Source organism: Thamnophis sirtalis, unplaced genomic scaffold (genome assembly GCF_051295495.1).
Source record: "Thamnophis sirtalis isolate CommonGarterSnake01/CBP01778 unplaced genomic scaffold, rThaSir2_p1.2 scaffold_10, whole genome shotgun sequence".
NCBI lineage: Eukaryota > Metazoa > Chordata > Lepidosauria > Squamata > Natricidae > Thamnophis > Thamnophis sirtalis.
The window spans coordinates 21,172,194-21,194,347 of NW_028261390.1; the positions used below are offsets into that span (position 1 = coordinate 21,172,194).

Here is a 22,154-nt window from a genome sequence, read left to right on the forward strand (position 1 = left end):
AGCAATGTTGTATATGCTTACCTGGGAATACCATGAAACTTCCTTATGAACAAATCTTGTTAGGATTGCACTGAACCTCTATGCATGTTTCCTTAGAAATATTTCTGATGGTATCTAGCTGGGTCCTATCTAGGCATCCAAAATCCAGAGGAGAACATAGCATATGTGGTGTCCTATTGGATTGTACTGTTGGCCCATCTAGTACAGCAGACTCTTCCAACACTCACCAGCCAACTACATAGGAAAGCCCACTATCTGCCCACAGTTGGCCTTCAGTGGTGGTCACACTGCCATCAACCTAACAGCTATTAACCCCATGACATTTGCAACTGCCCAGCAACATTCAATAGTTATGCTCAACCAGTGGCTTTCCAGATCTGTTAGGATTTCTAGGAGTTGCAGTCCCAACACATCTAGAAAGAGCCCAAGTGAGAAAACCCAGTGCGCATAAAATTAATCTAGCTGCCCTGTACCTTGATTTATGTAATACAGGCATATAACTCAAGACAAGACCCTCTGCTGTGGAATCTAAAATATATTTACTAATTCAATTAGAACTAATTGACAAGGATTCAGAATAGCTCTTTAAAAGTTCCTAAGCAAATACCTATCTAGACAGTTACCTCACTAAAGATTTACTTCTCAACATGTTTGCTTCACATTAAGGTGTCCCAACAGATTTGATATCTGGGTTATATTCCTCTGAAAGATTCTTTACACTATTCTTTTTATACATCCAAGTGAATCTTGGAATTTGGCTTACAAACATATAATTATGTATAGAATAGGGTTGCTACCACCAAGGGTGCCATTTGGACTGAATGTAGAAGAAGAATACCCAGTATTTTCTGGGGAATGAGACTTCCTGTGACTGGAATCAGTCCATATCCTTCCACCCATCTAGGATGCTGCTATAATAATCATTCTTTTAAAAAATTACATTGACATTTAATAAAGAAGTTGAGATGAGGATTCTATACAGGGATAATGTTGTTCCTTTATGGACTATGTTCATAATTTTGAGATTTTTCCCAATCTTCTAATTGCTGCAGAAGATAAAGCAAGGAATCCTAGAATGGACTTCAGCCCAGGGTTTATATGGGCTGAAGTCCATGCCCATATATTTCGAGAGAAAATTAAGTTTTAAGTTATCTGGATATTTCCATTTCTCAGGCCAAAATTATGGGTGGCTTTGTTTCCAAATCAGTGTCAACCTCCCTTGTGGCAACTTGTTTGCCTGCCATAGTATTTGAGAATCTGCTTCAGACATTACTGTCTGAATAATTCTACTGAAATTTCTGGAGACATTCCAATATTATGTACTACACTAAGGAATGTTCGCCATATATTATCTTGATTTACAGTATAGATGTACTATTACATGAAAAATCCAAGTAGTTTAACTCCTGGGCATTGGAGATATTTTTGTCCATGAGTGCAATGAAATAACACTTTCAAAATGTAAAGCAGTGCATTATTTGCTGGGATTGGTTCATACACAACTCTAATCTAAAGTGGCAGTGATTTAACCAGTTGAAAATCTCTCTGGAATCCTAATGCCTGCTATATTTAAAATAGACAGAATATTATTTTCCCTGCATTTGGCACTGTCATTCCAAGATGATAGAAGAAAAGATTGCATATTGAACTGCTCAAAGATTAAAAACCACCTGCCTGCAGTAAAGATTTCTGAAAGCATATTAACAAACTGTAAATATGCACTTTCAGCCATTGTAATTTTGGGATAATAAACTTACCTGGAATAAAGAATATTCTTTATAAGGTCATACATTCCATTTAAAATTTAATCAGTAAAGCAAATTATTATTTGTTATATTGGTATTTCTTGTCAGCAAGCAAAGATTATCAGGTAGCTCCATAATTTTTTAAAAAAACATTCAGTTTTCAAAGGTCAGTCCTTGCTTTAAGTAGCTCCCAAAAATGTCCCCCCAAAATAAGAATATTGCAACATAGCAGCAGCCATAAGGTGACCACACTCGCCACCTCCTGGACCTCAAAAATAAGACCTCCCCGAAAATAAGGCCAAGTACTTATTTGGGGGGGGGAGTCAAAGGAAAATAAGACCCCGTCTAATTTTGGGGAAAACATGGTACAGTCATATTCACAGAGTATTTAAATAAGGTCATTGTCAATCCACAGTATTCTAATTTTTCTCTGTTGTTCGTATCATATATATAGGGATTTTTTTGACAAAAGTTGCCACCTTGTAAAATGTGAACCTAACAAAATGTTGTTGAAGGATAAGCTTACTTTGCATTTAATTAAAAGCAATCTCTTTGCAGTTTCTGTTTATTTACCATGGCAGAAGGATTCGTTATGCACTAACGGCTGCAACCTCCTAGTAATTTTCCTGGGAGCAGCCCCTGTCCCTCCCTCCCTCCCTCCCTCCACCCAACCCAAAGGGTCTTAATTCTGACACCCTTGATTAGCAACTTGCAATTGTTACAAATTTTTTATTTCTTTACATGACAAAATATAGCTAAGATTTTGTATTTAAATACATATACCAAATAAAGATTGTGGCAAAAAGATAGCATTTTTTGGGCAAGAAACCAGTTTTGTTTATGATTGTTTGTTTTATAAATAACTCAGCTTTATTTATTTTTTCTTTGGGAAAATGTGTCTAGAGGTGGAGTTTTGTAGTAGAAATATACAGTACTGAAAGGCAGTACTACTACACTATTCTAACTCTAATAAAGGATACTATTTAATATATTTTATTACAGTTAGTGAAGACCTTGCTGTTCTTTTTTTAACTTCTCAAAACAAACTGTAAAACAACAACAATAAAAGCAGGTAACAGCTACGAAGATCAGGAACATTTATTTAATATCTTTAATTATGTGTGCATTTTAATTTGAGAGAAGAATAATAGCCTTCTTTTTTGGGTATTCACAGCTGTTTGTCAACCTGGATGTAAGCATGGAGAATGTATTGGTCCAAACAAATGCAAATGTCATCCAGGATACACTGGGAAAATATGCAACCAAGGTAAGGAAACAAAAAAAAAAGAGAAAGAAAAACAAATAAAACTCAAATTTCTTTATAAAACTTCAGTTAATTGCTTTGTTTTCATTGTAGCTAACAGCTATTGCCTAATCCTTATCAGAATTATAAAGGAAAAGTAATTTATACTGCAGAGGTACTGCTTCATTCATTCTCTAGGACAGGAGTGTTAAACTCAAGGCCTGGGGGCCAGATCCGGCCTGCAGGGTGCTTAGATCTGGCCCGCGGGACCACCCTGGAAACAGTGAAGGACTGGCCCATGTTGCCTCTACTAGCAAAAACGGAGCTTGGGAGGACTGCAGATGGCTCTCCCAAGCTCTGTTTTCACTGGCAGAGGGTTGCAAGAGGCCATCGCAGCTGAAAACGGAGCTTGAGAGGCCAATTTCACTGGTAAAGTGCTCGGGCCACCACAGGCACCAACACGAGGGACTTGGGAGGCAGAGAATAGGTGGGGGCGGGGCAAGTCAGAGGTGGTGTTTACCAGTTCTCTGAACTACTCAAAATTTCCACTACCAGTTCTCCAGAACTGGTCAGAACCTGCTGAATACCACCTCTGGTGCTCCAGTAGTAGAAGATATGCTCATCTGTTCAAACAATTTCTGACTTTCGATTTACAAGAAGATTCACCTTCTCAAGGTTTGTATAGCAGCGACTTCTCTATATCTCAGTTTAACGTTCAGCTTTTTCAGGCAAATGCTGCAAATTCAGGATTTATTCAGCAAATTCAGCTTGATTGTCTCTTCCCCTGAATCTAAACTGCTGCTGCTCCTCTTTTAAAGAGAACTGAGATAGTTGAATGTCACATGCAAAAATGGTATTTCCTCTAATAAAGTGCCATGTTGTGTTGCTGAGTTTCAGTCATTTGACTTCTATTATGCCTTCTCCTCCATTGTGAAGCTGCACACCTGTTTGCAACCTCTCCACACTGGTCCAGTGAACCATCTTTTTTCACCACTGCGGAAGATCATGCCACATATTTGCCTTGGAGGGGTGAGGACAATCCTTTTATTTCAGGTGGTCCACCTGCACGGCTTCAATACCAACGGAAACCTCTTTTGCAAACAGGCTGAAAGGATAACAAACCTCTGGCTGCCATGAGGAAGCCTGCAATCTAGGCAGCATGCAATTAGACTGAGCAATGACACTTCCTTAAGATCTTCCAAACAATTCTCTTCCACAACAACTTTCTTCCTGATGTATGCTACTTTTTCTACACTCTTTTTTTAATTGATAACATGCTGCTTGCTTCTATAAGGTTAAGTAAGCATCATAATTGTAATAATTGTTAATGTCCTTCTTCCAGGAACAGTCGTGCTAGTATTAGCATGTAAAATGCATGCACCGTATAGTATGAGCAATGGCAATAATAATATAACTTACAGGCAATCCTGAAGCTTTAAATATATCTTGTCACATTTAAGAAAAAAGGCTTATGATTTGCAGAAAATCCAGGATTTGATGCTCCACCTAGAGATTGAGAAGAACATAAGTAGAAAGTGCTGTATCTGGGTAATGTCAGACCTAGCAAATATCAAGAGATAAGAAAGACAATATTGCATCTAAGATTCTGCAGAATAGGAAAATTTGAGCTGGAAGAATGGATAGATCTGATCTTATATTTGATTAAGAGGTACAGCAGACTTCCTAGCCCTTTGCAATATATTATTCAAAAATATAATTAGATTATTTCCTGAAGTCTGCTAGCTGTGACAATTGAGCATGTCCTTGGTGCATTTCTTCAGATAGACCAGTGTACATGGGACAATAGTAATCAGAATGCTTATAGGCTGAAGTTCTATAGATCTGTTGGGATTATACTTCTAGAAATTCCATCCAGCATGGCTTCCTGGAGTCCCATCATATCTCGAGAATAGCAAGTTCATTTAGAATAATGCTGCATGTTTGATAGAGTTTATTCAGAAAATGTGACTTTTGCAACAGGGAAACTATCAGACGTGGCTTGTTAAGGGTTATTATACTAACTGGAACTATCACTCACAAGATTCAGGTAATAACCCATGTAAGCTATTAATTATGAATAATTAACCCGGGATCAATATTTTACCACATCTTCCGGTCCAGGAAATTGTCCTTAAGGTTCTTTAAACATTTATATTGTTACCTGCTGAACTGAGGGTAAATAGCTCCTTTGTTTTCTGCTGGTGCACTTGCAGCCTGTAATTATTAGTGGGAGAATGGGCCCATACAGTTAGAGTTCTTTGATGGTTGGGAAGATGGTTGTCTTGTCCCCAGCTGAACTTTTGTTTGGAGCATGGAGCAGGCAAGAACAAAGAGAAGTTGAAAAGAATTTAAATATTGCAGACTTGTCCTGTCCTTCCATACCTCTGTGGATGGATCTCAGCATGGATGAGGTTTCCAAGCCTGATCCTGGAAGCACAATTTCACTTCGTCTAGTAAAGTGATGGCGAGCCTTTTCGGCACTGACTGCCAAAGGTCACACGGAAACATCACGCATGCACTCCAGAAAAGCTGAACTTCCAGATTCTAGCATTCATGTGCACCCAACAATTAGCTGGCTTGCACACATGCGCAAGCTGGTTTTCAGCATTGCCACACTCATGAAGGAATCTGGAAAAGCTGAACTTTCAGATTCTAGCATACATGTGCACCAAAAAATCTGCTCACTGGTGCGCATGTACACATTGGTTTTTGACTCTGCTGCACATGCAATGGACAGCTGATTGTCATGCATGCATGCATGTCAGAAACCCAGAAGACAAATAGGCAAAGCCGGGCGTGCCAGGCGACATGGCTTCGTGTGTCAATTTGAGCACGCATGCCATAGGGTCGGCATCACAGATCCGACAGTTGAAAGTGATTAAAAGTTTTGATTTTATGAAATCCGAAAAGCAGATTTATATTTCATTGTTAGAAGCAAGTGTTGTATTTCATTGTTAGGGGGCAACTGTTAAGTCTTCATTATATATTTTAGCTTGGAACTGCTCTGCAATGATAGCACACATAAGCCCTTTGCTTTCTAAGAAAAGCAATAACCATTCCTCTTCCTATAATGCAGTAGCTAAGCTTGGCAGCCTGCGCTTTTGAGACTGGCTTTTTTTAAAGGGCTGTTTCAGCACCTAGCTTTCGCTATACGCTCTTCAATATATAGTTGTACTGATGACAGTATTCCCATGTTATTATTTTAGTGGTACCCTGTTTGTGTGTATCGGTAGCCCCTGGTTATGAAGAAAAGCATTTCTTATTAAATTGTTTTCAAAATGCAAAGAAACGGTAGACTGAAGTGGATTTTTTTTAAAAAAAGGTTTTGATAATTAATGTTTTTGTAACTTTTTGTTATATTCGATCCAACTTGCTAGATTTACCCTTTTTAAGTTCATAGAGTATTCTAAGCAAGATGTTTAGGGGACACATTTTCTAATCTTTTTGAAAAACGCAACATGTATGGCGGTTTATTAAAATAGTTACACTTTTTTGACTAAACTAAGTACTGACATATTTAGCTCTAACTCAGTGATGGCAAACCTTTTTGGCACCAAGTGCCCAAACTGGAATGTGCATGCATGCACGCTGGAGCACCAGAAACCCGAAGACCAGCTGGCTGGCCCGTGCATACCTGTTTTGGGGTTATTGGTCAGGCTGTTTTCAGGCTTTTTTCCAGGCCGTTTCCCTGGCCATTTGGGGGCTGTTTTTCAGACCAAAAACAGCCCGAAAATGGCCTGGAAAACAGTCAAGAAAATGGCTTGAAAAATGACCTGTTTTGGGGGCATTTTTCAGGCCATTCTCCAGCACCCGCGAAAGCCAGCTGGCCAGCACACATGTGCGCACCAGAAAGCAGAAGAGCAGCTGATGATGGCGCGTGTAGCCACAGAGAGGACTCTGCGTGCCACCTCTGGTATGTGTGCCATAGGTTTGCCATCTCATCTCTAACTAGTCCTTCCCTTTATATAGTTTCCACTGTACTGGTATAGCATCACTGGCTAAAACAGTGAGTTAAAACTGGAAACTTTGGGGAGAAGAATATGTAACAGCACCATAAAAATGGTTAATCTTGCCCTAATCATTCTTATTTCAATCTTAGGCAAGCCTTGGAATTGAAGAAGAATGTGATGTATCTTACAGCTTTGTGTGTGAATAGATTAAAAACAAACAAACCAGGGTTATATGATGTAGATAATTACAACTACTGTAGATTGAAAAGGATTCAAAATTAGTTCTGAGAGTGGCAGGGTTGTATCTGAAATGCTGCACTGGATTGTGTTTCTAAAATGTCTATTTAGTGTATTCGTAAGGCACATGGGGATGTGTGCATTCCTGTTGCTTTGTCTGCATAGTCCATGTAAATGATCAAAGGTGCTGAGGTCAGAGTAAAGGTTGCCCTGTCGTTATTGTATAAAACCCTTTGTGACCTTATGCCTGCCTTAATGGCCTTAAATTATTTTCCGAATGCACAAAATAAGTCTATGGTTCATTTATAGACAATTGTTTCTACTTGAGAAATCCCTACCAAAGGCTAACGTTTTTTTTATTTGTGATTGAAATTTACAGTGGAGCTTTTAATATTTGTATTATTATCATACCATGTTACTGATAAAAATATTGCTGTATATATTCAGTCTTAGAAATCTGTTACGGAATATAAACAGAAAGGTGGGTTTCTGTTCTGTTTTTAACCCAATCTAAAGTTGGGTTAAAAAAAAGATTTTTTTTTCTTTAATGAAATTACATTGTAGAACCCTAATTCAACACTTCTAGCCTTTGACTGAAATACCAGTACAGAAACAATGAAACTGATTTGAAACATCCAATTTCCAGTGCAGTCTGTAAAATTTGAACCTTAAAATAGTAAAATCCAGACTTTTGACTTCTTCTTAAAGTTACTGAAAAGTTACTGAGCAAAAATATACAATTAATGTTTAATTAAAATTAAGCAAACAGTAAATAGCTTAGTGAAACAGTGTTAATCTATTTCCTCTATTAAGGTTTATTTTAATACTGTGCTCTAACACTGCCAAAATCATTAAATTCGTGTACCAAACCACATGTAGCAAACTATGCGTCATAATCTACACTTTCTGAATCTGAAAAGTGTAAAAGCTTCAATAAGCTATTACATTTTTCCTACAATATATTGTGTATATTTTTATCTATTCAGTAAGTTTGGGTTATGTTATCCAGTAATGATTGAATTCCTCATGACAACCACTTAACCAAAGTGAAGGTTTCTTTTTAAAAGAACATACTACATCAATTTAACTAAACATAGTCATCAAAATCTAAACATATGCTTGGTTCGAAGAATAAGTAACAGAACTGCCATAAAAGACATTTTATTAGCATTTGTTATTGAGAATATTGCACAAAGGTAGCAAGCTTAAAACTATCCACAGCCTTAACTCAGATGATGTTATGCTAAGCTACAATGTGGCTTGTGGGGTATGTATGTATGTATGTATGTATGTATGTATGTATGTATTTATTTATTTATTTATTTATTTATTTATTTATTCATCACATTTTTGCCCATCTCCTTCAAAGAGGGACTCTGGGCGGTCTACAATAAAACATCAAAATATGAAAACAGTATATAAAAAATAAAATTAGAATTTAGTGTAATATACAAGCCAACATTTACTGCTTAGCATCCTGTACAAGGTAGCCTACTCATTTAACAAATTATAAGTACATTTTAAAAAAAAACCAAAAAATGTCAGCTAATATATAAAGCAGACTTATTTTTCTAAAAGAACACACTTTGAAACTCCTGAAACTTCAAAATCTTTGCATTTAATGTTTGCTTTGTTTTTATTTTTTCCTCCTCACCCTCCCTATATCTTATTTAGATCTCAATGAATGTGGCTTGAAACCAAGGCCTTGCAAACATCGATGTATGAATACTTACGGAAGCTACAAATGTTACTGTCTGAATGGGTACATGCTTATGCCTGACGGATCATGTTCCAGTAGGTTAAGTTCTCATTGTTTCATTTTTTTAAAAAAAATATAGTGGAATTCCTTGGAAGCAGGAGTTAATTTGCCTTAAGCAAAGGACTCTATTAAATGAGACCATAAAACAAAACAAAAAGAAGGAATAGCATTCCATTTGTTTTATTTTCACAGGATACAAAAGTCATTTTTGATGTGACTCATAACTGTCATATTTGGAAGGCAATAACATAGACAGAATTAATGGTGTTTGTTAAGTTGCAGTATTGCTATCAGAATTCCATGGTCAGTGCTTGACAGTAATTGATTAATCTTCTTACACAGATTGGCTTCTTAGCTTATCTTGGCAGTAGATTCACATCTCCCCTAGTTATAAATATTTGTTGCAGAAGGTAATGAAACCATACAAAGTAGTTAATCATTGTTGGTCAGACTATGCAAATTATGCATATACATTCAATAAAATAAATTTATTTCTTCTTCCTGCCCAACCCAAGAATTAACAGGCTCTTAAAGTAGTGCTTAGTAGCCTTGAAGCCAAGGAATTATATTATATGACTATCATATTAGGCAAGAGAACCACTAACTACTCTCTACCCTCAAGTCTATTCTCTATCTCTGACTTCTCCACCGCCACCTCATGACTCACAAAATACTTGCCCTGTCCCTCTTTCTCGCTGTGAGGGATTGTCCCCTTCTTCCATCTCTATTTTTCTTCATTAGGAACTCCCTCCCCCCTACACACATTTCAGTAATTTGACTTTCAGTCTCAGGTGAAACATTCCCTGTATTTCTCTCAGCAGTTATTTCTCTTTTGCTGCTGCTTCTCAATCTTCATTCATCCTGATCAGGTTTAAAAACTTTAAAGCTCAACCAGTCAGGCAATTTTTGGCTTGAGAGGATATCAGAAGCAAAACTTACCAAAAGACCTGATTTCTACTTTCTGCCAAGAATGTTCTGTGTCCTTGAGCCTTTCCAAATATTCAGGCTTGCCGCACTTGTGCTGAGTGTTTGAAATAACACACTACTCTAATTTTTCCTTTCTCCCACCAAGAAAGGATGGGTGGGATAGAGATATGCAAGTGGCAATGAGAACGTTTGAGAATCCAGAAAGTAATGGAAAACTGAATGCATTTTCAGAGTGATTGGAAGCAGTGAAAGATGAATACAGTGGTGCCTTGTTACTCAACTGCTTTGAAACTCATCAAATTTGGTACTCAATGTGAAAAATTTTGTCCTGGTATATTTTCCCCAACAATCTGGATCCTCATTTTACCGTTTTCGAAAGGATGGAAGGCTGAGTCAACCTTGAGCAGTTCAGAATCGAACTCTTGGAAGTGGGAATGCAGAGTTAGCCTGCAATATGGCATTCTAACCACTATGGTACTACAGGTCTTAATAGTAGAAAGGAAGTTCCACCTTTCTATTATTAAAATAAATTTGACTACTATATTTTAGTACATCAGGAATGAGAGACATAATAGAGTTTTCTCTGCAATCAGGAAGGAAAGATCTCAGCAAACTAAGCACAGCAATGTTTCCATTGGCTTTTTCTGTTGCTAAAGTGCATGGCAATTTTAAAAATAACTTGACAGCGTGGAACATTCCGAAGCATTTGATTAGCATATTAATTTCTCCACAGACGCTCTCACGTGTTCAATGGCAAACTGTCAGTATGGCTGTGATGTGGTTAAGGGGGAAATACATTGTCGCTGTCCTTCACCAGGGTTACAGCTAGCACCAGATGGCAGAACATGCATTGGTGAGTAAAACAATATTTATGTTCTCTCTTTCACAAGATGGGGAAATTCTAGGCAGCCTTTCAGAATAAATTTTGTTTGAAGGAGGGAACTTTAGAAACTAAAGGAGCCTTTATAACAGGGGTATCTAAGCTTGGCCACTTTAACTCATACTGGCTGGGGAATTTGGAGTTGAAGTCCACAAACTTTAAAGTGCCCAAGGTTGGATATTCATGCTTCATAATAATCTATTTACTAGGAAATGTTGAGCACATATCACACTTGTATCAAAATAATACTCAAGCAAAATCAAATTCTTAGAAACAACAGTTCTACTTTCCTGATATGCTAGTGGATTTTTAAAATATTCTTGGGCGTTTGAATTCTGTTAATTATTAAGCATGTTGAACTTTTAAAGCAGTGTCGAAGAATAAAATTGGAAAAAAATCATACAAACATTCTTAGAGTTAGTGATATCTGTAGTGATAAAAGTGAAAAAAGTGCCATTTTTGTTTTAACACAGTAATGAATGAATTATTCACAATTGATGTGGGGCGGAAAAAGAGAAACAAAAAATCATTCTGGTTCTTGAAAATGTTAAATTACCAGAATGATTTTTAAGAAGTAAAGAATCTTCATATATTTATAACCAACCTGAACAGTTCATTCAGAAAAAGTTTTTGGAAATAAAGAGCATTATCCGATTGAAAGAATATACTAAAGTAATGGAGAACATCACTTGAGCACTGAAATGAATTGGTTCACTTTAAATACTGTAGGAAATCATCACATGGTTTTAAGTACCTTCTCCATATCACAATATTTGTCAGAAGTAAAAATTAACTGTTTTTAGAAACTTTTACAGAGATAGGTATCTGTTCCTTATGATGATGCCAAAATGATGAAATGTGTGTTGGGTCATCAAGACGAAATCTCTGCTTTGTTATACTTGTGTTGTGATGTAGCATGCAAGGGGCACAGAGTTTGCTTTGTGATTGTATGGTTCATCTTATGCCTTCCTCCTTCTTGCTTCCTCTTATGACCACTTATAATTAGAATAGAATAGAATTATTTAAGGAATTCTTTGAATTCATTGAATTATATAATTCTTCATTCTTTATTAGCCAAGTGTGATTGGACACACAAGGAATTTGTCTTTGGTGCATATACTCTGTGTATATAAAAAGGGAAAAAAATAATCAAGAATCATACGATACAACACAGGGATAGTCATAGGTTACTAATAAGCAATCAAATTTTATTAGGAAACAAATAAAACAATATAAATCATAAAAATACAAGCAACATGGTTATAGTCATAAGTGGGAGTAGATAGGTAATAGGAAGGATGAGAAGAATAATACTAATACAATTTTAGTAAATAATTTGACAGTGTTGTGGGAATTAGTTGTTTAGCAGAGTGGCATTCAGGAAAAAAAATGTCCTTATGCCTAGTTGTTCTGGTGTGGAGTGCCCTATAGTGTTGTTTTGAGGATAGAAATTGAAACAATTTATGTCCAGGATGTAGGGATATAGTTATAATGTGCCTTTTTTGTAGCAGCCCCTGCTCTTTGGAATGACAATATGCTGACTCTGTAAACCGCTTAGAGAGGGCTGTAAAAGCACTATGAAGTGGTATATAAGTCTAAGTGCTATTGCTATTGCTATTGGTTTTCATACATATCAAGTTCATTCCAAGAACCTAGGATAACATAATGTATCAGGGTACTATATGTATATGGATCCAAGCAGTGTGGCCTTTTGCAATTGACAGCTGATTTTCCAAGTGCTGTTTTTAATATAGCACCCAGTGTGCCAAAAGCCATGGGGACCACTACAGATAATTAAAAGGCAGATGTTGTTGCTTGATGGTGTTAATATTATTGTGTTCAGATAGAAACTGGATAAAGATACAGATATTTTCAGTTGGATTCATAATAGAACAGGGAATTGAATAAAAGAATAAATTGTCCTTTTGAAAAATACTAGATTTTAGTTACCTTTTCCTAAATTAAACATTTCAGCATTCCAATTCTTCCTTTATCACTCCTTTTCTAACATTCAGAATGTTTTGCACATAATTGTTCTTCACAGGATTTAAAACCGCTTTTTCATAAAGTTACGCCACATTAGGGGTGAGAGATTCCATTTGAAAAGATGGATATTATGTAGGAAAAGTAGAGTTATCCGTACATTCATCTTACAATTTAACTGTAATTTCTGCGCAGCACTAATAATGCATAAGAAGTAATGTCCCAGAAGACTATTAGCCTTTCAGGTTATCCAAGATAAATGTGTTTTTGAATTTGAATATATGAAACCCATTGTTACAGATTATTAATGGACTTCTGTTTGTAGATGTGGATGAATGCATCACTGGGAGCGTTACCTGTCCCCGATTCAGGAAATGTGTCAACACTTTTGGAAGTTATATTTGCAAGTGTCATAAAGGCTTTGATTTGATGTACATTGGAGGCAGATACCAATGCCATGGTAATGAAAATCATTCAATAAAAGAAAACCATTTATAGACATTTGTTGCACCAAAGACAACTTCACACGTTTGAAAAATATAAGAAAACAGGATTGCTTTGCTCTTTCTGTCTTCAACTGCCATGTGCAACAGGGAAGCTTTGAAGGGATTTGACACCCGTATTTGCCTGAATATTGTCATCCTCTTTTGTATAATCAGAGACCCCTCTTCTACAAAAATCCACAAACCATGTTAGCCAAATTTGCAACTTCACTTCACCTTTCAGAAATTGCAGAATTCTTTTTTCTTTTTTCTTTTTTTCCCCAAGTTTTTTATTTTTTAAAAATATATCAAATTAATGTGTGAACATTATGGTACTTGGGTGTCATACATTCTAATACAAGTAAAATTGATAAAGTTAATCATAATTATTATGTTTAAATCAACTTATATTTTAATAATAATAATAATAATAATAATAATAATAATAATAATAATAATGCATTTATATTAGGCTGCCCTCTATCGTTATTCAATTATTCCATGTTTTCTCTTGTTGTTACTTTTATTATGTAAAAATGTATACACTAATATTCCCCCTTCTCTTATTTCTATCACTTATTCTAGCTTTAGTCCTATCACCCTTTATTAAAAGGCTTTATCTTTCTATCCTATCTAATTTCTAATTATGTTACCCACTTAAAAAAAAGAAAATGAAAAACAAATCAGAACAATAACAAAAAAGAGAAATCATTTATCCATCATCTCTTGCCCGATTCAGTACTTTAATTGCTATGCTTTAAAACAGTGTTTCTCAACCTTGGCCACTTGAAGATGTCTGGACTTCAACTCCCAAGCATTCGCTGGCTGGGGAATTCTGGGAGTTGAAGTCCAGACATCTTCAAGTGGCCAAGGTTGAGAAACACTGCTTTAAAAGAAAGAGAAAAGGAAAAGCAAATCAGAACAACACCCCCACTCCCAAAGAATCATCTATCCATCATCTCTTGCCCGCTTCATTATTTTAATTGCTATGGAACTGTAGAATTCTGTGATTACACTCACTGGATCTCCATTATAGCCAGTCTTTTGAATTGTCAGTGTGAACTCACATTTATCTATGCTAGAACTAAGTTGAGAGTTGTAGGATGTAACTTCCTTATCTTCTGTAAAATTCATGATAGCCATTTAGGCTATAGAAGACTTAAACTCATTATCACCATCTACTGATTATATGGGCTTTTTCTGCCCAGATCTGACAGACCTGAATTATGGAGGAAGTGAAGAGGAACTTAAAAACTAGTCCTATTAGAACTGGGCTGGTGGGGGGTGAGACAACTTTTTGGCTAGATTCAAATATCTCAAAAAGATAAAGTGTGGTTATATTTGATTTTGCATAGCATCAACTTGAAATCCAGCCACTATACTTATTAAACCATAGTTCATAGAATTTTTCCCAGCAATCTAGATATTTAAGATTCAACTTTTAAGATCACCAGATAGCATGGCTGTTAATTTCAAGCAATGTGGATTCATCCTAGAATATGTGGTTCTTTTTTTGTAGCCTTCAGTATTCTATTATCACAGAAAAGCTTATAAGTCAAAACTCAAGTATCTAAAACTTCAAACCTTTGTTGCTTGTATAAGTCCACTGAGACCTTCTTAAAATTTCAGATTCATTCAAGTAATTCATTCTTCAAATAATTTGCCTACTATCTTAATTTTCACTGTTAGCATTTTAATACAGCAATGGGATTTATTTCATTTTTTTTTTACAAGAAAGAATGTTAATTTGAAAATGCAAATGTGTGATTGTAATCATTAAAATGGTATTTGTCTTTTTCCCCCCCTGTTACAGACATAGATGAATGCTCTCTTGGCCAATATCAGTGTGGAGGTTATTCCCAGTGTTACAATACACTAGGGTCTTACAAATGTAAATGCAAAGAAGGGTACAGAGGTGATGGATTAAACTGCATAAGTATGTAATGATCCTTTTAATCTTGTATTCTGAATCCAAATGAGACATGGCCTCTTTGTGAAGCTAATTTTTAGATCCATTTGTGGTTATCTCAGTTTCAAGAACACTTGTAAAGAAAAGAAGCGTATTCTGAAAGTTTGAAGAGCCTTAATATTAGGGCTTTGACATTTGGACTACTTAAATCCAGATAACCACAGGGTAGTCATAGGGAAACACTGTACACTCCAAATCTTTGCTGTTATCTGGAGGCTACCAGGACATCTGTACCATTTTGGTAGCAACATTAAAAGGCTGGTGTACAAATATGTTTTCCAAAGTTGGTAGGGTATTTTTAGTGGTTGGAATACTAAGGTTCTGTGATCAGATAATTTGAGTAATGTACGCCACAAGAATATGCTTTCTTCTATTGAACAAATACCTCAATATCACTTAATTTAGATAATATTTAAGCCCATGAGTATTTGCTTATATGTTTTACAGTTTAAAACTGTGAAGCCTCCACTATATTTACAAGCATACACCTGAATAGTTTCTGTTACTGTTAAAATGCAGTAGCTTTCAAGACAATTCTACAAATTGGTGCTGTCTAGTTTTGTTGGAACTACAGAAGTAGAAGTCCTGTTTATTTTGAAGACTACATATCCAACTTATGGGAAAAAAATGCATCCCTTTGAATATTTGATAATTCCATATACCGTAGATATGGAAATTGTACTCATGAATTAAAGACAGAAAATGATATCCACAGTGCTATAAGCAAGCATCGTAATACTTTTATTTATCTGCTTTTTTGTTTTGTTTTGTGGTTGCTTTTGTTAGAGTTAATGCTGCATCATTTCTTAACTTTGCACATTTCTCGGTTCTTTCTTTCCAGGGATTCCTAAAGTTATGATTGACCCATCTAACCCCTACAGTGTGTTTAAAAGCAATTCAACTTTTCTGAAAGGAAGCAATGGAATGAACAACAGAATACCTGAATCTGGGGGTACAAGATATCCCATCCAGTTGCCATATATACCATATGTAATTACACCAAAGTCTTATGTGAAGACAACAGGAAGACCAACCGTGAAACCAACATACAAACCATACACCAGATTGGCAACACAACCTGCCACAACAAGACCAGCTTTCAGGCCAGTGACAAGATCTCCACCAGTGACAAATCCTCCCCAACAACCCACAGTACTATTTAAGCCTGTAACAACAGCAGCAGCAACAACAACAACAAGAACAACAACAATGCCAAAAGTAGTAACTCAGGAGCCACTGCCTTTTCCTAGTGAAACTACACCACAACCGGGACCTACAGTTAACAATTGGATCCCAATTGAGCCACAGAAACCCAGAGGAGATGTATTTAGTAAGTAACACTAGATTTTCTTATGTGTTCATGTGAAATCTAGTTAATTAACTAGACTAAATTCATCAGACAGGGGGCAGGAATAGGAAAAAGAAAGGGAGAAAGAGATGGGTTAGGACAAAAACTATTTGTGGGGGTTAAACAACATGTTTTTAATATTGTTCCACAACGTGACATTTTAGAATCTAAAATTCTAAATTGTGTCTCAGGGTATTTCCTATACTATCACTATTACTGTTACAAACTACTTTTAAAGAATGCATAAGATAGGAATAATCAAAATGAATACATTTATGTCCAGTGTGGCAAAACCCTTTTCTCTACCCCTTTTGGACAAACCAGGATTATGCACTGAAGGATGGTTTTGTTGTTGTTAGTTGCGAAGTCGTGTCCAACCCATCACGACTCTATGGACAATGTTCCTCCAGGCCCTCCTGTCTTCTACCATCCTCTGAAGTCCATTTAAGCTCACGCCTACTGCTTCAGCGACTCCATCCAGCCACCTCATTCTCTGTCATCCCTTTTTTCTTCTTCTGTCCTCAATCTTTCCCAGCACCAGGCTTTTCTCCAGTAACTCCTTCCTTCTCAATAGGTGGCCCAAATATTTGAGTTTCATCTTCAGGATCTGGCCTTCTAGAGAGCAGTCAAGGTTGATCTCTAGGACTGACTGGTTTGATCGCCTTGCAGTCCAAGGGACTCGTAGGAGTCTTCTCCAGCACCATAGTTCAAAGACCTCAATTCTTTGGCGCTCATCCTTTCTTATGTTCCAGCTTTCACAGCCATACATTGCAATTGGGAGGATGGTTTTAAAAGCACATAATTACTATTTGGAATATTGTATCATCTTATAGAACTTGATGTTCTCCTGATGCTCAAAATAAGATTTCCCATACTGCCACAAGCAGTGTAGATACATTTATGGAGAATAAGATAATCTATAGCAGCTAATCTTGATAGTTTTATACTTCCAATATCAGAGGCAATGTGAAAATTATGTAGTAAGGGACACGTGTTGGGGATGCTGTTACTTTCATCATGTTTTGTTTGCATGTTGACTTCCCTCCGACATTGTTCATTTGTGGGAATAGAATGCTGGACTTGTAGCTTGCGGTCTGTTCTAGGAAATTCTAAATCACATGTCCAATCATAACAGATGCACATTTGAAAATTGAATGGAATGCTGTGATATGGGAAATTTGGCTATGAATTAAATAAAAAAAATTAATACCAAGTATGTAGTGGGTTAATATTTTGGACCCAAGTTTAATTTAGTTTTTGAGAGACGTGTTGTTTCATGAGAATTCTCAAAACCATCTTGTGGCTACTTGGTCAAGAATCAAATGGAAAGTCAAGTTAAAACTAATTGTTGATTTCTGCTTTATGGAACCTGCTCATCAAATGGGAGACATTTAGGCTTCATGGGTCTGAAGGTTCTCCTTCGTTAGGGAGCCTCATTTAGAGAGATGCCTTACAAATATTGCAGTACTTTTATGCCAAGCCAGCTTCATGCCACAAATTACATTTGATAACTTGGATGTTTTGGAATGCATGCCAAGAAATACTCCAGTGCTCTGTTTCATCTTTAGCATCTTTAACAACTGATGTTAATTATAGAGTTTGTAGTGTATCTCAAAAAGTATTTGGTGCCCAGAACAGTTACATTGCATAGCTAATAGAATGTGAATTTTGTTATCTTGCATGGACAAGTGCATTCCTGAATAACTTTGGGAGTGATTTTGGCTGTATTTCAGCAACTCCTAGTAGAATACTTTCTTAAAAAGTTTTCTTCCTCCCCAAAAAGACAGTTTGCTTGAATCTCCCACCTTTAATATATATTATAGGTATAAAGTCCTCATAAATTAGGGACAGAAAACGTAGCAGTTAAGCTTACAGAAGATGAAGATGTTATCTAAGAATATCCAGTATTTTCTTTTTTAAAAAAGATGTATTACATCATAATCCTCTGTAAGAATTATTAAGGGTTCTTAAAAATTATTTTGCAAACATTGCTACTAAACATTCAGGATGGGACTCTGCCACCCAAAGTTGTTGGATACAAGATGGTCAGCAAATAAAATTTATAAACAAATAAAATAAAATAAATAAATAAATCCAGCAAATGAAAAATGAATGATATGTAAATTTCACAGATATCATCGTTTTGTTCTGCATGTTGTCTAATATGCAACGTGAGTCGATGCTTATTTTGTATTTATGATAGAAAAAATCTGAACTATGACTGGCAATATGGCATTTTCACAAAATAGCTAATGTTCAGGAAAATCTGTTGGAATATTTACAATCCCTGCACTGTCTCCCTCCCTCCTGAGGTAAGGATGGCTTCATCATATCTAAGATTCTGAAAGTCCCTGAAGATCTGGTTATGCCAAGAGGCCTGAGGCCACAGGAGACAGTGAACTAATGAGGTAGCTCCATTATTATTAACATCCCTGCATCTATCAGTCTGGTTTTTAGTGGTGTTTTTTTTTACAATTCTTTAATGGTTTTAATATTTTTAATGATTTTTAGATATGTTTTGTTTTAGTTTTGCTATATGCCACCCAGGTTCATTGCTTGTGAGATGGATGGTTATATAAACTACAGATAGATAAATGGATGGCTGGATAGTTGGACAGACAGACAGACATAAACCAATGTAAAAAAGATGTTGAGACTCTAGAAAGAGTACATAGAAGAAGAACAAAGATGATTAGAGGCCTGGAGGCTAAAACATGAAGAACGGTTGTAGGAACTGGTTGTGTCTAGCTTAATGAAAAAAAGGACTAGGGGAGAGATGATAGCAGTGTTCCGATATCTCAAGGATTGCCACAAAGAAGAGGGAGTCAAACTATTTTCCAAGGAACCTGAAGGCAGGACAAGAAGCAATGGGTGGAAACTAATCAAGGAGATAAGCAACTTAGAACTAAGGATAAATTTCCTGACAGTTAGAACAATTAATCAGTGGAACAACTTGCCTCCAGAAGTTGTGAATACTGGAAGTTTTTAAGAGGATGTTGGATAACCATTTGCCTGAAGTGGTGTAGGGTTTCCTGCCTAGGCAGGGGGTTGGACTAGAAACCTCCAAGGTCCCTTCCAACTCTGTTATTTTAGTCTATTCTATCTGTAAAGCTAAAATCTAGGCACTCTATAAAATATTTTCATTTGATGCAGGAGAATCACAATATTTCCCCTATCCTACTGCTCTTTAATTATACTTGCATACATACAGTACATGCTAATCATATTATTCCAGTTTAGTCCAATATTTAATTTGGACAATGCATAAATAATAAATCAAATAAGTTGTTGCTACCCATTCCTTTCTATCAATATTGATACCTTTAAAAAATTCTCTACCCATTTCCCTGTTTTTAATAAGCATCCCACATAGGTACACAATTTCATTTACTTGCTCTAATCTTTCATCATGTGCATATCTTGCAATCATTCATTCAGTTTTCCAGAATTTAATATATAGCTTCTTATCTTCAAATGATAAAATGCTATATTAAAATCAAAGCTTGAGTTTGTAATACAGTATATATATTTTCTGTTTACCAGGCTGTATAAACATATCCACTGGTTTGTAAATCATGTTTTTGGGGGCTGGATAGGTACATGTCAAAGAGCCAGTTTGGTGTAGTGGTTAAGACATCAGGCTAGAAACTGGGAGACCATGAGTTCTAGTCCTGCCTTAGACCCAATACCAGCTGGGTGACCTTGAGCCAGTCATTTTGCCTCAGTCCTAGGAAGGAGGCAATGGCAAACCGCTTCTGAAAAACATTGCTAAGAAAACTGCAGGATATGTCCAGGTGGGGTCTGAGAATTAGACATAACTGAACAAGAAAAAAAGGGAAGATACATGCACTATATTGGGTTAAAAAAATTCACACACACACACACACACACACACACATTTTGTCTCAATATAATATATATTATAGCCTCTGGAAAGAGAACATATCAAGTTGGAACAGGTTTGCAACTCACAATTTAAGTTTCTGACTGATTTTCTGAATCTAAGCAAATGTTTTCCTTCAAAATGAAGGGCAGTGAAATTAACTATACTCGGGCTTTTGAAATGCTTACAACTGACAGTAGTTTATCTTTCCAATTCCATGGTTGTAGATGATCCTGCTTCCTAATGGTTGAACATTAAGATTTGTCGTTTTCTGTTTATCCAGGTAGACTAGGGTGAGGTTGGAAAAACTGGAAATGCTTTGACTTATCAATTGATGATGCATCCTTGTCAGCATCTAATCTTGATAACCACATGTGTAGACATCCACCAGAATAATCTGCTTACATCTGAAGTTTTCAGGTTGCCTAACAATATACCTATCCTACTGTAATTACATATATCCATGTACTTTTGTTGTTGAACATTTTTTCCTCTCTCGTCATTAACTTGGTAATAATCAAAATGTCAATCAAATTACATCTTTCATCTGTACAGGTCTAGATAGAGAATATCTTCTAAAGCAGTGTTTCTCAACCTTGGCAACTTGAAGATGTCTGGACTTCAACTCGGAATTCTGGGAGTTGAAGTCCGGACATCTTCAAATTGCCAAGATTGAGAAACACTGTTCTAAAATATCTTGGATGTCTCTACCATACAGTATTTCACCGTGCTTCCATCCTGTTTTTTTTTCTTCTCTGAATCATTTACCTTGTGACCCTTATCATACCAATTCAAATAATAGATTTACTGTTGTCTCTAAAAAGACCATATGCCTCCTGCATCTTCCCACATTGCTACTGTCTAATATGGGGACCTGCTTGCTTTAGCTAGGCAGCTGGGATAACCTTTATACTATTGGTGAATTCTCATACCAGATTTTATTTTTGGTATATACTTCCTTGTGTTTTTCATCCATAGCCCCAGAAACTTGATACCAGAATGAGGTGAAATAACAGGGCCTGAAGGGTGGGGAAGAGATGGCCTGCTACTTAGAAATCCATTAAGTTGCTTACAGATGCAAGGATGCTTAATTAATTGAGAAAACCCTTTTAATGAATGTTAACTAATAAATCACTCAAATTAATTCATTCTGCAGTCTTCTCCTTTTTATATATAGCTAGGTGCTCTTTACCTACAGTGGTCTTTAGTGCAGAATAGTGAATTCCTCAGTGGCTAATTCTTCAGAGCTTGTCAATCAGAAGCGGTTCGAATCTCTAGTGCCACATAATGGAGTGAGCTCCTGTTACTTGTCCCAGCTTCTGCCAACCTAGCATTTCGAAAGCACATAAAAATGTATAAAAATAGGAACCACCCTTGATGGGAAGGGAAAAGCGCTCCGTGCGTCTTTGGCATTGAGTCATGTTGGCCACAAGACTACAGAGACGTCTTCAGACAGCCTGGCTCTTCGGCTTAGAAACGGAGATGAGCACTGCCCCCTAGAGTTGGGAATGACTAGTACACATGTACAAGGGAACCTTTACCTTTATAGCCAAAGGAAAAGGGATTTTTTTTTTGGTAAAGGCTTCATTATACTATACATTTCAGCATAGGCTGTAAGATCCTAGGCAGGTCTGCTCAGAAGTTAAAAATCCAGACTGTAAATCTGAAAGAATTACAACCTTAATATCAAGGTCTCAATGCTCATGTTTTTTGCTGGTTTCTCTGGGAAATATTAGTTACACAGCACA

At 36.4% G+C, this 22,154-nt stretch overlaps 1 protein-coding gene across 4 annotated transcripts in view; it reads left to right on the forward strand.

The window, feature by feature from the left end:
* NPNT (nephronectin) overlaps positions 1-22,154 on the forward strand; it is a 68,886-nt gene that overhangs the window by 31,040 nt on the left and 15,692 nt on the right. For 2 of the 4 annotated variants that reach the window (XM_014062147.2, XM_014062153.2), the window contains 7 exons: positions 2,920-3,012; positions 3,925-4,017; positions 8,850-8,969; positions 10,595-10,714; positions 13,050-13,184; positions 15,020-15,142; positions 16,017-16,505. In XM_014062147.2, coding sequence (XP_013917622.2) covers positions 2,920-3,012; positions 3,925-4,017; positions 8,850-8,969; positions 10,595-10,714; positions 13,050-13,184; positions 15,020-15,142; positions 16,017-16,505 — 1,173 coding nt within the window. The remainder of the gene's footprint in view (positions 1-2,919; positions 3,013-3,924; positions 4,018-8,849; positions 8,970-10,594; positions 10,715-13,049; positions 13,185-15,019; positions 15,143-16,016; positions 16,506-22,154) is intronic. The other 2 variants (XM_014062158.2, XM_014062165.2) reach the window with 1 other exon arrangement.